Genomic DNA, 18,387 nt, shown 5'->3' with positions numbered 1-18,387 from the left:
TCTATTTTCGACTCTACGAGCATAAAGTCCACAGGGAATTGCTAGAGCGCAGTTACAATCCTTGGACTCGAAAGTCAGGCGAGCCACTGTATATATGTGTGTGCTTGTATATATGTACGCGTGCGTTGATTAACCCTCTTGTAATTCCACCCTTGTAGTTACGTTAACGCCACAAGCGCTTGTCTGCTTGTCCGCCGTCGACGCGCTTTTTCGCCTACCTTATACAACTACCAGCGCTGCAGTTTTCCTCGATGATTTTTTTTTTATCATGCCGCCGTTTCGCGAATTAAATACTCGACTTATCTGGATGCGTACGCGGAGCGGAAATTATATCACCGGAAGCGCGGCTCGCGGTTTCGCGATGCGATTCGACGCGCGCATTTACACTCTGTTCTTGTCGTATTGTATATCGATGTCTATGCATACGCGTACGAAATTCAACTGTTTGAATCGCGGTAACCGCGCGAGTGTATTAAATCGTACTGAATTTCGCAATCACTGTTAATTCATGCATGTGTTACTTATTGTTGTTCATAAGGGGATCTCCACGGCTTTTAAAAATATGAAAACAGCAGATTTTTAAATAATAAAATTAATTTTAACGGCAAATAAAAGTAATAAACGGCGCGTTAATTGGTACGTTAACTAATAATGTAAAATATATTTACAATTTAATTATATACATTATAAAATGATCGGATGTTTTAGTTTGCTTCAAGCCATCCTCAGTTTATTATTTTCTCCTTCTTACTACTGCTCTTATGAATTTTTTTTACTTTTGATTTTTGAGAATCTTATTTTTTATTCAGAGTTTTTAAGATGCTTATTAGCTTCACTATTAAATGGACAATCAATCTAATTTGAGATATTAATTTCAGTTTCAGTTTGTGATTTCAAGTACAATAAATCTTATCGGTGCGCAGTTTATAAAATAATATATTTGCAAAAAATTGCATCTTGTTAAATATTAAGATTTGACCGAAAATTGGATTATTTCTATAATTTTTTTATTGAATTTCTGCGGTCTAATTTCTTATTATTATTATACGAAAGAATTTTCTTTTAAAATTTATCGTGAAAATATAATAGTTATGGTACAATATTTTAAAGATTTTTACCCTGCACTTCAGTAAAATTAATCAAACCTATTTTATATTTTATTGTAGTTTTATTAATGATTGAGAAAAATTTACATAAAAATCTTTGAAATACAATGTTGTCCCAGCACTATCATATTTTCAGGGTAAACCCTAAGAAAAAATTCTCTCCATATCATTTAGTAGGTTTTTATTCCTAGATATATAAATATATATATATATATATAATACACGTTTATTCGCGCAAAATATACTCGCAGCATTAGTAATGATTTATTATACCTATATGATGGCAATGGGAGTTGAAGGTAAGGCTTTACTCTGCACGCAAAATTGCCAGAGTTGCAAACGTTGGCAACGGTCAACTTGTCCTTTATAACTCGTTGCATAACATGCATTAATTGTTCGAGGTCTCATAAATTATCCACGAGATGATAAAGAATATACACGCTACTTTACTCGCATATTCGGTCTTGATTAAAGCACACTCCTTATTTATTCAGCCGTGATTAGTATCAAACGACGGTGTGATTTAAGGAGCCTTACGTCCGAAGCAGCCGCCACGTTAATCTTCAGCTAATCTACGAAATAGCGCACCGGTGCTCGTTACTCGTTATCTCGTTCGTAGTTATTTCTCTAGTTTGCGCTCTTTTTAATTTCTATAGCGCTAATATTTATCGTTTTAATTATTATTTCTTTTCTTTTCTCATCAGTACTTTATTAGTTTTTTTTTAATGACGTAATCCAATTATTTCTCGGATATTTTCTTTTCTTAACATTTTCCGTGTTCGGATGTTAAATATAAAAATCAATTAAATTCTAACTAGAAGAATTATGTTATTACCATAAGATGAATATTATAAATAATACAGTATGCTACAATTCTCTTTCTTATCGAATTTTAAGAAACTCTTAATTTTAAGATTTGAATTTTCGACGATATATCGTTTCTCTAGCGTATTCCATAAAACAATACTTAACATAACATACTTTTGCAAACAAAAAAGTATCGTCAGTATCGCACGACTAAAAGAGATCGATCAGAACGAAAAGGCTTCATGGTTCGCGTTAGAAAATTGTGCACTTTCGTTGCTTCTTATTGGTAACTGGCGGACAGCCAACGAAGCTTTTCTACAATTCCTTTTCTGAGCCAAAGATAACGGCGATGTGTCTGGCTATGAGTCAATTACGGGATGGCATAGCGAAATAATACAAATCGCTGCGAAAAATGGGTGAAAAATAAATAACAAAAAGTAATGTTAAAAAATCAACGTAACAACAATGTACAAAAATAACAAGCAAATAAAATACGATTACAATTAATAAATTGAATAATTTTAATAAGAGAAGCATGACAAAATAATAAAAAGAACGAATATATATTGCATATAGGTTGGTGACTTTTGAAATTATAATAAAAAAAAAGAAATTATATTTTATTATGATCGAAAATTAAATTTCACTACAGGTTCTTTATGTCTCTGCAGTCTCATAACACTTTCGAAAATGAGAAAATTAGACTTGAACCCGATGCTCCTCTTTAAAAGAATGGCGCGTTCTCCGGGGAATCCACTCGTAAAAGTCTGAGAAGCTTTTTCATGATTCCATAGTGGAGGGCAATAAACTTCATTTCGGACATGGGTTTCGACGATTTGCCACCACGCATCCTGGTGCAAAAGCCCGGAGCTTTTGCGGCGGGAGACCAGACACGAGTAACCGCAGATCAATTAAAAGCTAGACGAAGCCGAAGAAACGTTCGCAGAAAACGTGACGAGAGAGAGAGGCCGGAAGGACGATGGAAAGATCGCGAGAAACGATGAAAAGTTTTGTCGGCTGACGGGGCGAACAGAACAGCTAGTAGCTAATATCGCGAGAAATACTGTTATAATCGTTGATGTTTCGCACAAAACTCCCAACCGTCGACGTCTGCCTCGGGAAATCTCCTTATAGTTGGATTCGCGTCGAAAGGGTTGCAAGCGATACTCCTTTTCGCTTTCTCGCCTTCTCGGTATCTATTTCCCCGGTAATTCGCAGTTCTCTGTATCTCACGATGTTGCGCAATTCCCTCAGGAAATTTGGTTCGAACAAGGCGCTTGAGCGAAACGTAAGAAGTATTTAAGCTACTGCAAGGCATATTTTCAACAACGATAAATATACAGGTCGATATGTAATCCATTTAAAAAATTGCTTTATTTTTGACTCGTGAAAACGAATGGTTATTAGCGACTGTGATAACGGCATTCCGTAGCAAAACTGCACACTGCATGCCATCGTCAGATAATTTTGTCTTGCCAAAATTTTCATTTTATCATCCAACTGTTCGCCTCAACAACTAATATCGCAAGAAATACTGTTATTGCCGCTAATATATCGCGCAAAACTTTCCAACATCGAGGCCTGCTTCGGAAAATCTCCTTATAACTGGTTTCCGGAGAACGATTGTGAGAACGACATTCCGTCTCCTCTCGTTTTCCACCCCTCTTTCCACCTACCTCTCTTTACCCTCTTTCCCTCTGTGTAATTCACGTCCTTGTTCCAGAGCTCGGCTGGAAAATTCACGATGAAGAGCCAAAGAAGAATCCTCCTTCTGAAATTATTGTTGCCTCATAACTTCCACCTTCTCTGCTCTCCTTATGTAGAGAATTATATACTTTGTGGATATTGCCCTCGACATAGTATATGCTTGTAATATGTTTTCTGTATGTGGCTGGGGGAAGGTAACATAAAGGGTACAATCTCACCGACATGAATGTATTTTATATTCGCTTGATAAAGATACATATTTTGTAAAGAGGTTGCTGAAGGGGATCTGTGTGAATCTAAAACCGAGACTATGATTTCAATATTGTCTCTCTAATATCAATTTTCTCCCTCCGCATTATTTATTTTATCTTATTAAATATTTTTGTATTATTTTTTTATAGATCTCCTAGGTCATTGAAATGAACTTCTTCTGGTTTTTTCCTTTCTCGAAATTCATTTCGGACTTATCTCGCAGCGAAGGATGAGCACATTTTATCTTAATGTAGACCAGAACTCGTCGAAAAGGAGCTCCCGACGAAAGCTTTCTTGCTTGGCTTCCACCGTTAGGTAACTTTTATAATCCGCGTTCCCTTAATCGGGAAGTTCCTTTTGGAAAGACTTTATCTTCTTACTGGGTCTCTCTCTTCCGAAAGGATTTTAAACGATACTATCCCATACATTTTACGCCATTTCTCCCACGGCTAAAAGCAGAAGAAAAGAAAATGGAACCGGGTGTCATAGTAGAGCCGTCCTGATAGCTTTTAAAAATAACTTTCTTTATGAACTTACAGCAATGACCGCAAATTTCTTATCTCGTTATACAGATTTAAAAAATATAAATCAGATTTTTATGAGCTGAAACCACTAAATGTTTAAAGGTTTGAATTTATTTTATTATTTTACGTAGCGTACAAATTCTTAAAAAATGTAAATAATTCTTTATCAAATTTATTTTTTAACTGTAATAACAGCAATTTGGAAGCTTGGAGATGGCGATTTACCGATATATTTCGAAATTACGTGCCATTTTCTCAAATTACCGTTCGTCGAAGCGAGTAGTATGACATTACTTGGACTTTGTAAGGTATTACGAGTCATTACGTGTCGTCACAAACGTACACAGGATCAAAGCCTTGTTTCACGTATAATCAAACTACGCTCCTTTCTCTTATGATATGATGGCGTTATAATGTCTTAACTGTCCATATGCCCTTATATATTACGTTCTTATTGTCGTCATTATACCACACTCGGTGCGAGTACTAGGTAAAATTATTGAACTTTAATGCATAATGGTTTTCCTTGTACACTTGTGAATGTTAGCACTTAAAACTTTATTACTCATGTAATTGAATTTACAACACAGTGGACCAAAACGTGCTCCAGTAGCGCATTCATAAATAATATTCTCCATTGTCCAAGATCATTTAAACGAGAGTAAAGACGGAGAGATCTTATGTAATTCCGACACTACGTGTTTCGGTAAAAGTCGTCGTATCGTACGGCTGGACAAGTCAGTGACCGATAGTTAAAAGGATTAGTCGAGTCGCAAGCGTAGAGGGACGGGGGATTGACTGGTGAAAATTTCACCAGGACCGGTTGCAATATCGCTTTTACGATTGCACGGTAAAACCGAAAGATGCCTCTAAGACCGTCGTAGCGGATGTACGTGCTGCTCGATGGACATTAAGGGGTTAAGGTGCGCGAGACTCTAGTATCGACGAATGGACAAACGAAGCCGGAGGTGGATCGCCTGATGGGGATGCAGGTGGTGAGGGTCAAAAACACCTTACCGAGAAATATCCACGACAAGACCGCAGCGAGCGAAACGGGCGCTCGTAAAACGCTAGACCCGGATAAGTGGCGGCAAGACGGGATAAGGTTCTTAGACGACAATATGTTTTCCCGCAGTGAAACCACCGTCGAGAATAAATCACCCCTTGTAAGCCTTGTGTAGCATTAACCGTAATTGATGAATTTAGATTATGTAATTTTATTTTATTTTTCAGAAATTTAATTGAGAGTGATTTAATAGAGTTATTGTATATACTCGTGCAGATAATTAAGATTTAATTGAGTTATATACTTGTGCACGTAAATGTATGCTAATATATCTTAATAAATTTGTAATTTAGATTTACTTGAAACACATCGCTCCCTTAATTTCTAAGTGCTCAAAAAATCATTTCTCAGAAAATAGAAAAAATGATTTTTCGACTTGATAGAAAATTATTATTCAAATATTCACAAAAGGAGTACATTCTTAATATAATCAATTTAATATAATCAATTCTTAATATATCAATTGTCATTTTTGCTATATTTATTACACAACCGTTTAAAAATTGTCCTTTTTGAATTGTAACGATTTTTATAATTTTTAAAAAGTTACCCTTATATATTTTGACAATTTTTTATGAAGTTAATTCTTTGCAACCCACATGGAGATTTGAAGACGATATTTCAATTTTTAATTATTTTACCGATTTTGTTTCAAATTCGGACATGTACAAAAGAATAAAAGTTTTGGATCATGTAATTGTTTAATCATATTCCTAAATGTTGAAAGAGTATATCAGAATTTTTTCAAATTTTTTTAGAGTATAAAATCCTTTTGAAAAACACACAATCATTCTTCAGTGATCCAAATGATCTGATTAAGTAGCGAAATTTAGGGTAGTTTGCGAAAGATTTGTTCACTTTTGATGATTGATAGGATAATGTTTACCTAACTTATTCAGAGTAATAACTCAAGAATCATGTTTGAGTTGTGTCACTTGTGAAGTAAGGGAATGATACGTCTACCATAAAACAAATAATGGGAAAAGTGAAAAATTGTCAACATAAAGTAAGGTTCAAATAATTCAGAGCCACGAGTAATTTGATTCTTACTCTGAATCCAACGACGTAAAGATTAAGAAATAACGAAAAGATTAGTCCATAATATACATACTGTTGGCAATAATAGAGATATGCGAAAAATCTAATGTAAACCAATACGCTAAATACGGAAAGGGCAGCGATTCAGAAACATCTCGTTTAGAAAAATCCGGTCTTTACCGCCGAGCTGCAGCTTAAGTCAACATCGATTACGGGGGTCTATTCTATATAAAAGGCACGATCGAAAAATCGTCACGATGCGCACGAACGACAAAGCTCACGGACTTGACCGGCGACACGTACCGCTCTTTTTCTTCGCGGGCGTACTAAAATCTTAACGGGTCGCCATAAAACCGCGATTTATCGTTCCTCGATATAAAAATAAATTACGGTGCCATTATTTTTCGCGCACCGCGAGAAAAATAAAGCGTCGCGGGGACACGTAGCGTATAAGTCGTCTTGTACAGACTCGAATCGATGGCTTGCGTCCTGAAGCGCGAGAGCAGCCGCGATATGGATATTCAAGGGTACTTTTGTTGGAATTCTCGTAGCGCGATTTATGCGGCTTTTACACTACACGCCGCTCGTAAAGTTTCCTTTAACTCTTGCCAACTCTGCCGGGAAGCGCATAGTATATTCAGTGTTGATAATTTTTGTAGGAAAGTATACATAATCACGAAGAATTATTGCGCTACTATGATAACTACACTTTAAATAAAACGCATCCACAAATGTGCTTTTCCACTATTTTTTCGGATAATTCGATGTTCCCTCCAACTTCTTCCATAAAGAAGCGGCACAGCTAAATCGGGACGATCAGCTGTGCGAATTTCGCGAAGTTTTTGAGAAGGCTACCGCCTGCTGGAATCCAGCCATGGGAATCATTAAGAGTACATATGTCAGACCCGGACGGCGTCGCGACGGCGCGAGAGCCCAAATGGGAAAAAACGACGGTCGAACTTGGCTCATTATGGTGGTACGGTTTTTGATCTAAATGCGAATCTAACGAGGACACTGCGTGCTCATCGAGGGGGAACCCCGACAATCTTCGCCGCGGAACTTCACTTATGGCGAATGTAAGTGAAGAGAATCGCTGAGAATGGTGTAGCGCATTATTTTATCTAGGATTTCTCAAGCAAATTGCTTGAAATTTATAGAAATCTACATTCAATCGAGGAAAATATAAAAAATATCGAAAATAATTTAAAAAGTTGTATTTACATAACAATAGAGGAATTATTAACAAAAGTTATTTGAATTGCAATTTATAAAAGATTTGTAATACTAAAAGATTTATAATACTATGCACTATTTAGAATTAACAAGACATAATTTGCATTAATTATCTGGACAGCTTTCTCATATATCTCGACAGATAATAACACGAATCATCTTGCTTGTGTCGCTACACACGCCACTAACAGATCGATAACTCGGGCTGTTAGACAGTGACGAATGGCTCTATGCCAGCACTTTGTGAAGGCAGTTCCGGCTTTTGTTTCAGTTTTTAATATCCACTTTTATACGGCCACTTTCATACGCCATGCTATTTTTTAGTAACTCTGCAAAACAACAAATACTTAAGGTAGTTAAGATTTAATAGAGCAAGCTGTCTCCAATGAAAAATTTTATTTTGTCAGAGACAAAGAATTAATCATTATATTTTTGAAAGGAGAGTATTCTTCTATCTTTTAATTAAATCGATCTTATCTGTAAATACATAAATTAGATAAAATATATTTAATTAATTCTGAATTAATCGCAAAATGAAAATTTATTTGATATTTGAAATTCTCTCATCATTTAAATCCCTTTTTCGTCGTCTTTCTATCTGCTTACGATAGATGTATCATTCCATGAAAGCGTTGTTATACTGATGTTCTCACTTTTAATTAAATCACCCATTGCATCAGCAAATGGCAATGAGCGAAGCAGCTACCTCGTTGTAACACCTCGACGAAACGAGCTGAAAAATAGAACACTCTTTCTGTCGCCAGGAAATACGTTTTAAATATGTAACGAACCAGTAGCTAATTAAATTAAAATTTTTGATGTGAATACTGCAATGCTTTGTAGAAAACTCTGCAGTATTACTGCTCGTACAATAAGCTAACCGATGCATTGATATTAAATTTAATTTTCTTAAAGTGCCACTAACTAAAATTAATATTGTAATTGAGTGATATAATGTCATATATTTTTAAATTAAATCCTTAAGTGTTTTTGTGTAATTTTATTTAAAATATCTTATTTATATTTTGTTTTTAGAAGATCTATATTTAGAATTCTATATTTTTATATTTGTTAGAAGATTTTTCTCTTTTTATTTGAAATAGCTATATTTAATATATTTATATCTAAAATTCCCCATCAACGCATTAAATCTCTTTCAATCATCAACTGAAATTACTAAATCCCGATTCTATAAATATAAGATTAACTTTAATCTCAATTTTTAATTTAATTAACTGATTATCTTTTTCTAATTCTTAGAGTTACAAAGGTAAAGAGTAAATTGAATCGAGATTAAAGTTAATTTTACATTTGAATCGAGCCTTAGAATCACTGGAGCAAACACTCAAGCAGTGAAACATTTTCGACGGAAAGAGGCTAAAGATAAAAACGACAACTGCTTCTACTCCGATTTGAATGAACATTTATTCATATTCATTGTTTATATCATCTTTACACGTGTCATGAAGCATGGATTGACACTTTAAATGCCGCGACATCATTCCGGTACAAAGCTCCACGTTAAAGTGAAAATGGACTAGTCAGACGCGCGCTGCAGTTGGTCGACCGATTCGGTCGTTTACCACTGAGATTTTATTGTTGCTCGCGCATTGTATAAGCGCCATCAAAATGTCACATTGCATTCGAATAATAAAACTTGTCTGTGTTATTTCTGTCGATAAAATCCTCCCTACGTTATGGGGTTGCATTATAGAAATTTCGATTTTGTCATATTATCAAGTGATCTTTATGAGTGAAAATTGGCTGGAACAGGATACTTTGTCATCGTAGGGATTTCTTTGTATCTTCTTGCATTGTGGCCATAAAAGAAACGATGTATTGCTTTATTCCTAAATGATCTATTTCTAAATTATTCTTAGAAATATTTTTATTACACTTCTCAGCGAAGAAACGTTAAATGAATTAAAAGAGCAATTTTGCTGAAAAATCTAAAAATTTAGCTAGAAATACGGATCTAAAAAATAATTAAGTAGGACGACATTATTTGCTAGAATATCAAAACATTTTGCAGTATTGCTCATCATGCTTAAGATTCCTGCAAAATTATTTTGATAGTCCAGCGATTAATAAAATTATTTTCAGATCTGTGTCTAGTAAAATTTTTAGATTTTTCAGCAAAACTGCTCTTTCAGTATGTTTAAATGCTAAATGTTCAACATGTTACAATATAGAAAAGATAAACGCGAGTCGCTCGATGCACAAAGATCACAAAGAACTAAGTTAAATGCGAGCTCGCTAAACAACGTTTGTTATATTTCTCGAAATTTCTCTGAAATAATTACACGAAAGTCGATGAGACACAAAGAAAATATTGGATTGAACAAAAGTTCGTAGCGCTCCATTTGTACCACATAAAAGATATTTTATCTATGTAAAAGATTTTTTTTAATTTAACAAGCAATCATTTTCCACTTAAAAAAATAGTGAAAAAGGGGAAGCCAATCTTAGCAACCTAGATTGGCTTCTCCGAAAAGTGTATAGCTGCGAGTTTTTTCTTTGTTTGGTTTTATTCAGCAATTCTTTCAACGATCGTGACGTACGTATATCTACCCGGAAAATATACTCGGCGTCGAGGCGCTTAGACGTACCGGCGCCATTCACGTGCGGCGCCGCACGCAACCCCTAAATGCTATTAGCCGCGCCATATCAATCCCCACGGAGATCTAACCGGCTCTCCTTGGTCGGTCGTAACCCCTTCGTACACTCATTGTTATCCACTTCTCTCGATAACATCGAACGGTCATCGTCTACTCATGGCAGATCCAACCCAAATTAGGGTAGATTATAGAATTATGCCACGTTTTATCTAAAATATGCTATTACTTGCAAATAGAAAATCTAAACGCATTACTTGATAATTCCCATTATGTTTCCCTTAATGTTTGCAAGTAGAACATGATAAAATATGATTTTAACAAGTATTTAAATTTTTACATAAAAGGGAGTAAAGGAAAAATGCATACAACTTTGAAACATTTCATTTTTATTTTTATTTTATCCATTAAAATTGTAACTACAAATAATGATTTTTAATAGATTTTTATTCAGCGAGTGATTTTATGTGTAAATGATAGTGCATTTGCATATAAAATCACTTATTTAACACATATTTATAATGTAACTTAAGTTACATTATAAATGTGTATTAAATATGTAGCAATTATTCGTGACTTTGTGAATATAAAATGAGAAAAGAATAAAAGAGAATAAAAGCTATCTATTATTTGGGCTTTCAATGTTGTTGATTGAACGCGGGTAATTTTCTTGAAATACGCTCGCGTGGAATAGCGAAATGAGGTTGCAACGTGAATAAGAGATCGTTGCCGTAGAACGCGAGCCGAAAAATCTTGACCTTATCGTCCCGCCACCCTTGCCGCCATCTTGTGCACGTCGTTAAGCTTAACGACCGCGTTCAGAATTGCCGCGGCCTTTTTTTGCTATAACGAGACGCGGCACTTGGTTCTTCGCACCCCATTCTCCATGGTTTCCCATGCGAGAGACATTTAAGTCCGTAACTTCATTGTTATGGGGGGCAGTGCTGCGCAGTGGGATAAAGTGAGGAACTTCAGCTTCTGCTCTTCGCATAATCGCACACTGGAGAAATCGATTAACCGTTGAATTTCGCGATAAGAGCCCGAGTGTAGGAATCATCTTATTTCCGCAACCACCTTTTACTGCAATGCGCCATCCACTTTCATATTTAGTTGATAATGTAATCTAAAATAATATCTTTTTCTCTAGGTTATTGCTTTATTATTATATATTAATTATATACATGTCACATATAAGATTCTATTGTATTAATATCTCCGTCTTTTAGAAAAGTGAATAATTTTATTTAGTATTCGTGATTACTATTAGTAACATCATTTATTTCGAGCGCACTCATAGAATTCAGTCATGAAAAGAAAATGTTCTTAAAATGAAAGTGGCAGGATAACAAACGATCGGTTTCACCGATCGAACTTTGCCGTTATTTGACCGGCACGCGCCCTTCATTCGCGAAACGAAGGGAGAAATGGAGGTCGGTTGTTCCGCGTCTATGAAACTTAATATTCCGTAGGAAGGACTTACGTAAGGACGCCAACAGCTAGAAGAAAGGCACACGGTAAAAACCCACCCTCACCTCCGTCAGCTTTACCTACACTCACTCGAGCAATCGATAGGGTGACTCATCGAGGGCGGTGACAGAGCTTTTTACCCTTCCCCTCCTGCCTCCACTCTCCCTCTTTTTCTATTTCTTGCCTTTCTTGCTTACAGCACTTTTCTTCATCCACCTTCTTCTTCTTCTTTCACCCTTGCTCGTTTCCGGGCCGTACGACCTCTCTCCTTCCCCCCCCCCCCCGTCTATTCGAGAAAGCGTGTCCAAACTTTAAAACTTTCCACAGCAGCCCACTTTTCGGTCGGTCTGTGTGTGCGAGTTCCTTCGGGGCGATGAAATAACGGAACGCATCCCAAAGTATGCAACTGCAACTGCGTACTTTTGCTCGGAGCACCGCGAATTGGAACGTGAGCAGTTTTGCCCGCAGCCAATTTGTCGCCCCGCGCATCTGTACCGATTTGGTTCAGTTCCTTTCAAAAGTCGGTTTAATCTTTTCTCTGCCGGATCTAAGTAACACTTAACTTATTTATAAATTATAATTATTATTCTTACTTAGATAATATCTAATAATAATATTTTTAATTAGATAATTAATAATTATTTAGATATAATAATTAGATATAATAATTATTATATAGCAATATCAACGATACAATATCTTCCGAACATTAAATTTTATTATCGCATACCAATAACACGATTATTATTGCACATATTTTATTTGCCATATAAAATTTTCCATTTTCATTTCGCAAAATTCGTAACTGAGTTTATGAAATAAAATCCACAAACATGATGAAATTCGTCCTAACGAATGAATTCCGGAACGTCCCGTGAAACAACTTCGAACGCCGTCCGCATTTCTGCGTTATCCTTGCTGCTCTTAATTGTCTCGTTCGCATAGCCCTTTCCGCGATCCCAACAGGCGTTCAAACTTTAAACTGCTTCATTCCACGCGAAATAACGAGACATGTTCGCGGAACAACGCCTGCAAACGTTACGCTGTCGCTCTATAACAGGTAGCTTGCGAATTTCTCATTCTCTTCGTAGTCGATTCGTTAGCAAACTATCTTTTCGTTGATTCGTTAATTCTCCATTTTTTCGCTCAAGCTTGGAAATATGCAAATTTTAAGATGAAAAATGCATGTAAAAGTCTGACATTCATACAATTTACGTTCTATTTTTCACAACACATGTATAATTTGGATTTTCAGTGTACAGGATTACTGCAAAATATTCGAGAATATTTTTACGTGCTACATGTTAACATGCATTACGTTACTGTTTTTTTTTATGAAATAAAAATTATTCGTATTTAATTAACAACATTGAAAATTGAAAGCCCGAATAATAGATAGCTTTTATTCTCTTTTATTCTCTTTTTATTTTATATCCATAAAATCACTAATAATACGATTTTAAAACACATTTCAAAGATAGGCTGTCAAGTGATAAAGTTTAAAAATATTTTCCAAAATGTTTTTCTTACGTTACATAATTTGTTAAACACGTCCAAGCAGCTAATTTTTATTTTCATCTTTTTTTTTCGCCGTTTTCAGACAAAACGCGCGTCTGGTCGCGCCACGTGAGAGATTTTTTAAGATGGGATTTTAACGAGCACGTAGAGTATTTTTCAGAGTCTTCCTTCACCAGTCGCCTTAATACTTTTCGCTCAGTTCCTCTTGCACATCGGACGTGCTCTCGAACTTTAAAACACATCCCGCCGTTCAATCTCCCCGCAGTTCCACCCTTCGCGTGCCAGGATTTTCACACGACAAAATAACGAGATGCATTCAGTGGAGTGCAGTCGTCGGCCGCACTCGCTCATATCTATAACGAGTACACGTGACAGAATGTCGTTGCTAGACAATTTGTTAGCTCCGAGTTACCCTTTCATTCATTTCATTCATTTCATTCATTTGATCTTTTTCTTCGATTTCGTCTCATTACGCATTTCCTTTTAAATTTTTCACAAATTACAAATCTTGTCAAACGCTAACGAATTTTTTTAAAAATGCATATCGGTTTTTGTAAAAATAGAAGTTTAATTGGATTCTGGTTTAATTGGATTTGCTGGCAAAAGTCATAGTGTATGTAAAAAGTACGATATTTTTTATAAATTGATACAATAAAAAATGAAGTTTTATGTGAGAATATTTTTAAATGTAACGCAGATAATTTGTGTAAAAACTTACAAAAATAATTTTATGTTTTTTTATAAACGAATTGTTTAAGTGATAGGAACGTATAGAATATTGTACGTACATTAAACTTTCAGTTCTGTTTAACTTGTGCACAATGTGTACATTTTGTTTTATAAATGAATTGTTAAAATGATAGGAGCTCATAGAATATTGTACGTACAATTAAATTTTCAGTTTGATTTGTTTCGCATGTACAGTTGTTCCGCTTGTAACAAATTTTATAAAGCATTCTTTTATTAATTACTGCAATTATCAGTGCGGTTGGAGCATCACGGGTCATAAATTAATTATTTAATTAAACAGTCTTTTAATATATTGTGAAAAGGCTCTCCCGAACTTTGTGGCATTCAACAAATAAACAAATTTATAGCATTGCATAAATTACACAAACTATACAATTGCTATTTTCGAAAATTAAATAATAGATATTTAATTAAAAAATATTCTTTTATTCTTTAATCAACTAATTAACTCTTCACGAAAGACCACGTTAGTAATGCTTGTTCTTTATCTTTTGTTATCGAATAAAGAAAAATTCAAAGTAACAAGGCCATTAATTCTAACTTTGATCGATCAGCGAGGAGACACCTTTCGCCACTTTATTGTGAACAAAACGAGTGGCATCAATTAATCTATTAAATTAAGTGATCAGTTAAATTCCACTTTTTTCGACATTATTAACTCCCACGAAGAAAATTCGTATTTTTCAACGCGTAACTCATTTAGTTTCATGTGCAACAAGTTAATAGGCTTTTTTTGTGACCATACGCTAACCCGACTCTCGAAAAAAGTAAAAAGGAAGATCGTTACGTGTGTGCGAACGTTATTTGAATGAAACGTATCCGATGCGAATGATGAGAGTTCATTGCCCGTTCGCTTCTCGAATCGCAGATTCGTGATTGGTATTTACGTCGCGACCGTGTCTACCATAAACGCGAAACTATGGTGTTTATTGACGATACCGAGCGAACGCGGACTGAATGAACATCCGCAAATTCACATTTGGCGTATCTATCTGCGATTTTATAGTTACGTTCTTCTTTTTCCAAGCCGTAGTATTTTCTATCTGAAATGTGAACAAACAAGCTTAAAATTATGGTGTATTTATATTTTATTTTAAAAAATATAATTATTTTTTTAAATTATTTTTTGGAAATTCTTCCATTTCTCAGGTACAAAATTGGGAGTTTGAAATAGGACGAAACATTGCAGTATTTTTTATTCGACCTATCAGTTTCGTGCTGCGAGTCATTTTGAGCAAAAAGAAGCTCCTTTTGAAAACCGAGAATTTTAGTCTTCACGATGCGCAGTGATCGAATCAATAACGGATGGCGCGAGCGAGACAAATAGACGTAGACTAGATAGGAATATTGCGGATGGAAGAAAAGAAAGAAAGAAGGAACAAAGAAAGCCAAGGAGAGAGATTCAATTTGGAGCTCTTTGCTCACGCGCTCGCCGATATAGCGCGTCGATAAGCCGACTCTAGCTGATTATTTTGCGAGAGTATCACGGAGTATCGGGCCGAGTTTTTCCGCCAATATGACAGCCATCAGACCAGCATGGACTCGTTTTGTCGGTTCCTGTACAACGTTGTTATCACCATTGTCGTCTTTCTCAGGATGATCAGTGAGTAGCGAGAGCGAGACATCGATCGGGCGGATCCATAAATCATTTCGCAGAAAGAAATTGCTTGAATACTTGCACGTAAACAAGCTTTGATAAATAAACTATTAACACAAAAAGGATTTTACTGAAGTAACTAAAAATTTAGTTACACAGAAAAAATTAAAACTAATGTTCTCTTCTATCTTAAAACTAATATTCTCATATATTAGGTGTAGTAAAAAGAAATCCATTATTTTTGCACGAAATTGAATGGAAAAATGGATTTCTTTTTACTACACCTAATATTAGCAAAAATATTGAATTAATCGATGATTTATATCCATTCTAAATCTTGAACTGAGTGCAAAGTAATATTTGCATCAACACAAATTCAATCAAATGAAGTTTAAAACAAGATTACAATATTTTTGCTTATATAATATATTATTGTCAATTTAAGAATAATTTTTTTCCGTGTAGACACAGATTTGAAAGTAATTGTTGAACTATCAAAATAATTATGTAAAAATCTCAAGCATGATGAGCGATGCTGCAAAAGTTTTGACATTGTAGCAACCAATTTGAGCTACCTACATAATTATTTTCATGATGTTCAACAAAATTATTTTCAAATTTAACTAAATTTTTAGATATTTTAGCAAAACCTTTTTTTCTAGCAAGTCCTTTCTCTATGGAAGCAGTAAAAAGTTGGGTAATGCTGTAAAAAGTTTTGACATTCTAGCAATCAGTTTGAGTGCAGTACAGAATTATTTTGATGGTCCAATAAAATTATTTTTTTTTATCTGTGTCTAGCTAAATATTTAGATACCATCTTTTCTGTAAAAGAATGGCTTTCGAAAAAAATGTTACTGAAATTAAAGATTCTGCACACGAAATGTGTTTTATTAGTATTCATTGAAAAGCTATTTGTGGATTTTTTACTGTATCGATAATTCTACCAAATAGACATGTATGTGAGCAATTATAATAATCATGCAATATAAATTCCCGCGACCGAGAGCTGTATATTAATGGACGAGCTGTATATTAACCACGCTGAATAAATTTTATTAGTATTCCATGCGAGTTACCGCGAAGATAGTCAGAATATCGCATAACCGCGACTGCAGTATTTAACTTAGCTATCTATCCCATGCGAGCTCAAAGCTTAACGCTCGTGCCATTATTCTCTGCTGCCAGATAATATCTCTCCTTCGATGAACAAGCTTTGTTACCATAATCATCGTCGCAATAGATTAGCACAAACTTAAATTGGATTTTGACTCGGTATTCGATTTCTCGTTTTTCGTAAAAAGCACAGCTGAACTTCAGACATTTGTCATGTGCCTTTGTCAGACAAGCGGCTCTCAATTTCTTAACGCTTACGTTCTTTCCTATATCGGAAATTCGATTCTACGACGTGAAATACATCTGATTCATCGGATTCCGTTTTAAAATGTTAAAATAGTGAGACGCGTTTACTCCGATATTGGAGATGGTCGATCGTGTATCACAATACCGTGTATCGGGCGACCTTTGGCGACGTCCTATGCATATCCCGACAGCTGCGGTCGATCGCATCTGCTATCATGGTCTGCCATAACTTGGAGCCTTGACCTTTGAGCCGTTCGTTATCTGTTGGTATTTAAAGCCGCGAAACCGCGCATAGTTGTGGCGAGGCGCCGCACGCCACGCGAAATAATGAGGCCGTACAAGATTTCTGCGAAGTAATACTCCTCGAGAAAACGGGGCTCACCTTATTACCACCTGCAGTCACGTTAGCGAGAGAACGGCGAATAGCTACGCATGCGTAACTCTCAAAATCGATGCCTAATTTTCTACGATGATTGCACGACAATTGCTTCTAACAATAAATCTCTCGAAGTGTTAATTTTAATTTTAATGAAACTTTGTATACATATAGATTACGTAAATATATAAATTTAGAAAATATCAGTTGGGTCAATAAACAGTTTTTGAGGGATAAAATCCCTTATACCTTATATGTAAAACAGTTTTCAATTTTTTTGTTGTGCTTTAAAACTTCAAAATATCTCGCCACAGAGATGTTCTTTTGTAACTCTTTTCAAATAAACCGCTACAATAGGGACTTTTAAAAACTGTAATATTTATTCTTTTTTGATTATTCGTTTCGTCGTTTTATGTTTCATTTCTACGCTCGATTTGCGTGATCGATGAGGATTATCGTAAAAATTGCTTTGAAAATTTCTGAATAATTTCCGTCGATATAACGGGGTTGTTTTGCATTGATAATGATCTTCGATCGTTTCACTTTGTATATGTAGCAGTTAAGCAGGCACATATAAAAATAATAAAACATGCATGCGTGTTGCTCTGTTTTCAGAAAACGGCCTCCTTTCCTTCGAAAATCCCAACTATCACCTAGATCCAGCTCGGTTGGATGATGCTCTGAACAGCAATGAAAACGGTAGTTCTCTGTACGACGAATTGTATCAGGAATTGGTCGGTGGCGGTGGTAGAAGTGGCGAGGTGACTGGCGGCGGCGGGGGAGGTGGTGGAACGAGGGTGCAAGCACGCAGAACCTACGCCACATTGGATCTGGGCAGTATGGGGGTGGATGTCACCCAGGGCCCCCTGACGCAGGATTCCGTGACGGACGACGCTCCCGACAACACGGACAACCATAACCTAGGGTGAGTATCATTAGCTCTGTCACGTTTGCTTCCTCTCTCTCTCTCTC

General features: G+C 35.6%; 1 protein-coding gene across 1 annotated transcript in view; it reads left to right on the top strand.

The window, feature by feature from the left end:
• The window catches only part of LOC105626281 (amyloid beta A4 precursor protein-binding family B member 2-like), a 133,334-nt gene that overhangs the window by 55,165 nt on the left and 59,782 nt on the right, over window positions 1-18,387 (top strand). Inside the window, exon 2 of the mRNA XM_012207584.1 lies at window positions 18,031-18,340. Coding sequence (XP_012062974.1) covers window positions 18,031-18,340 — 310 coding nt within the window. The remainder of the gene's footprint in view (window positions 1-18,030; window positions 18,341-18,387) is intronic.

The sequence above is a fragment of the Atta cephalotes genome (genome assembly GCF_000143395.1).
Source record: "Atta cephalotes unplaced genomic scaffold scaffold00005, whole genome shotgun sequence".
In the NCBI taxonomy this organism is placed as follows: domain Eukaryota; kingdom Metazoa; phylum Arthropoda; class Insecta; order Hymenoptera; family Formicidae; genus Atta; species Atta cephalotes.
Note: the sequence above shows the minus strand (reverse complement) of the source record. Positions and strands in the feature narration are given on the sequence as shown.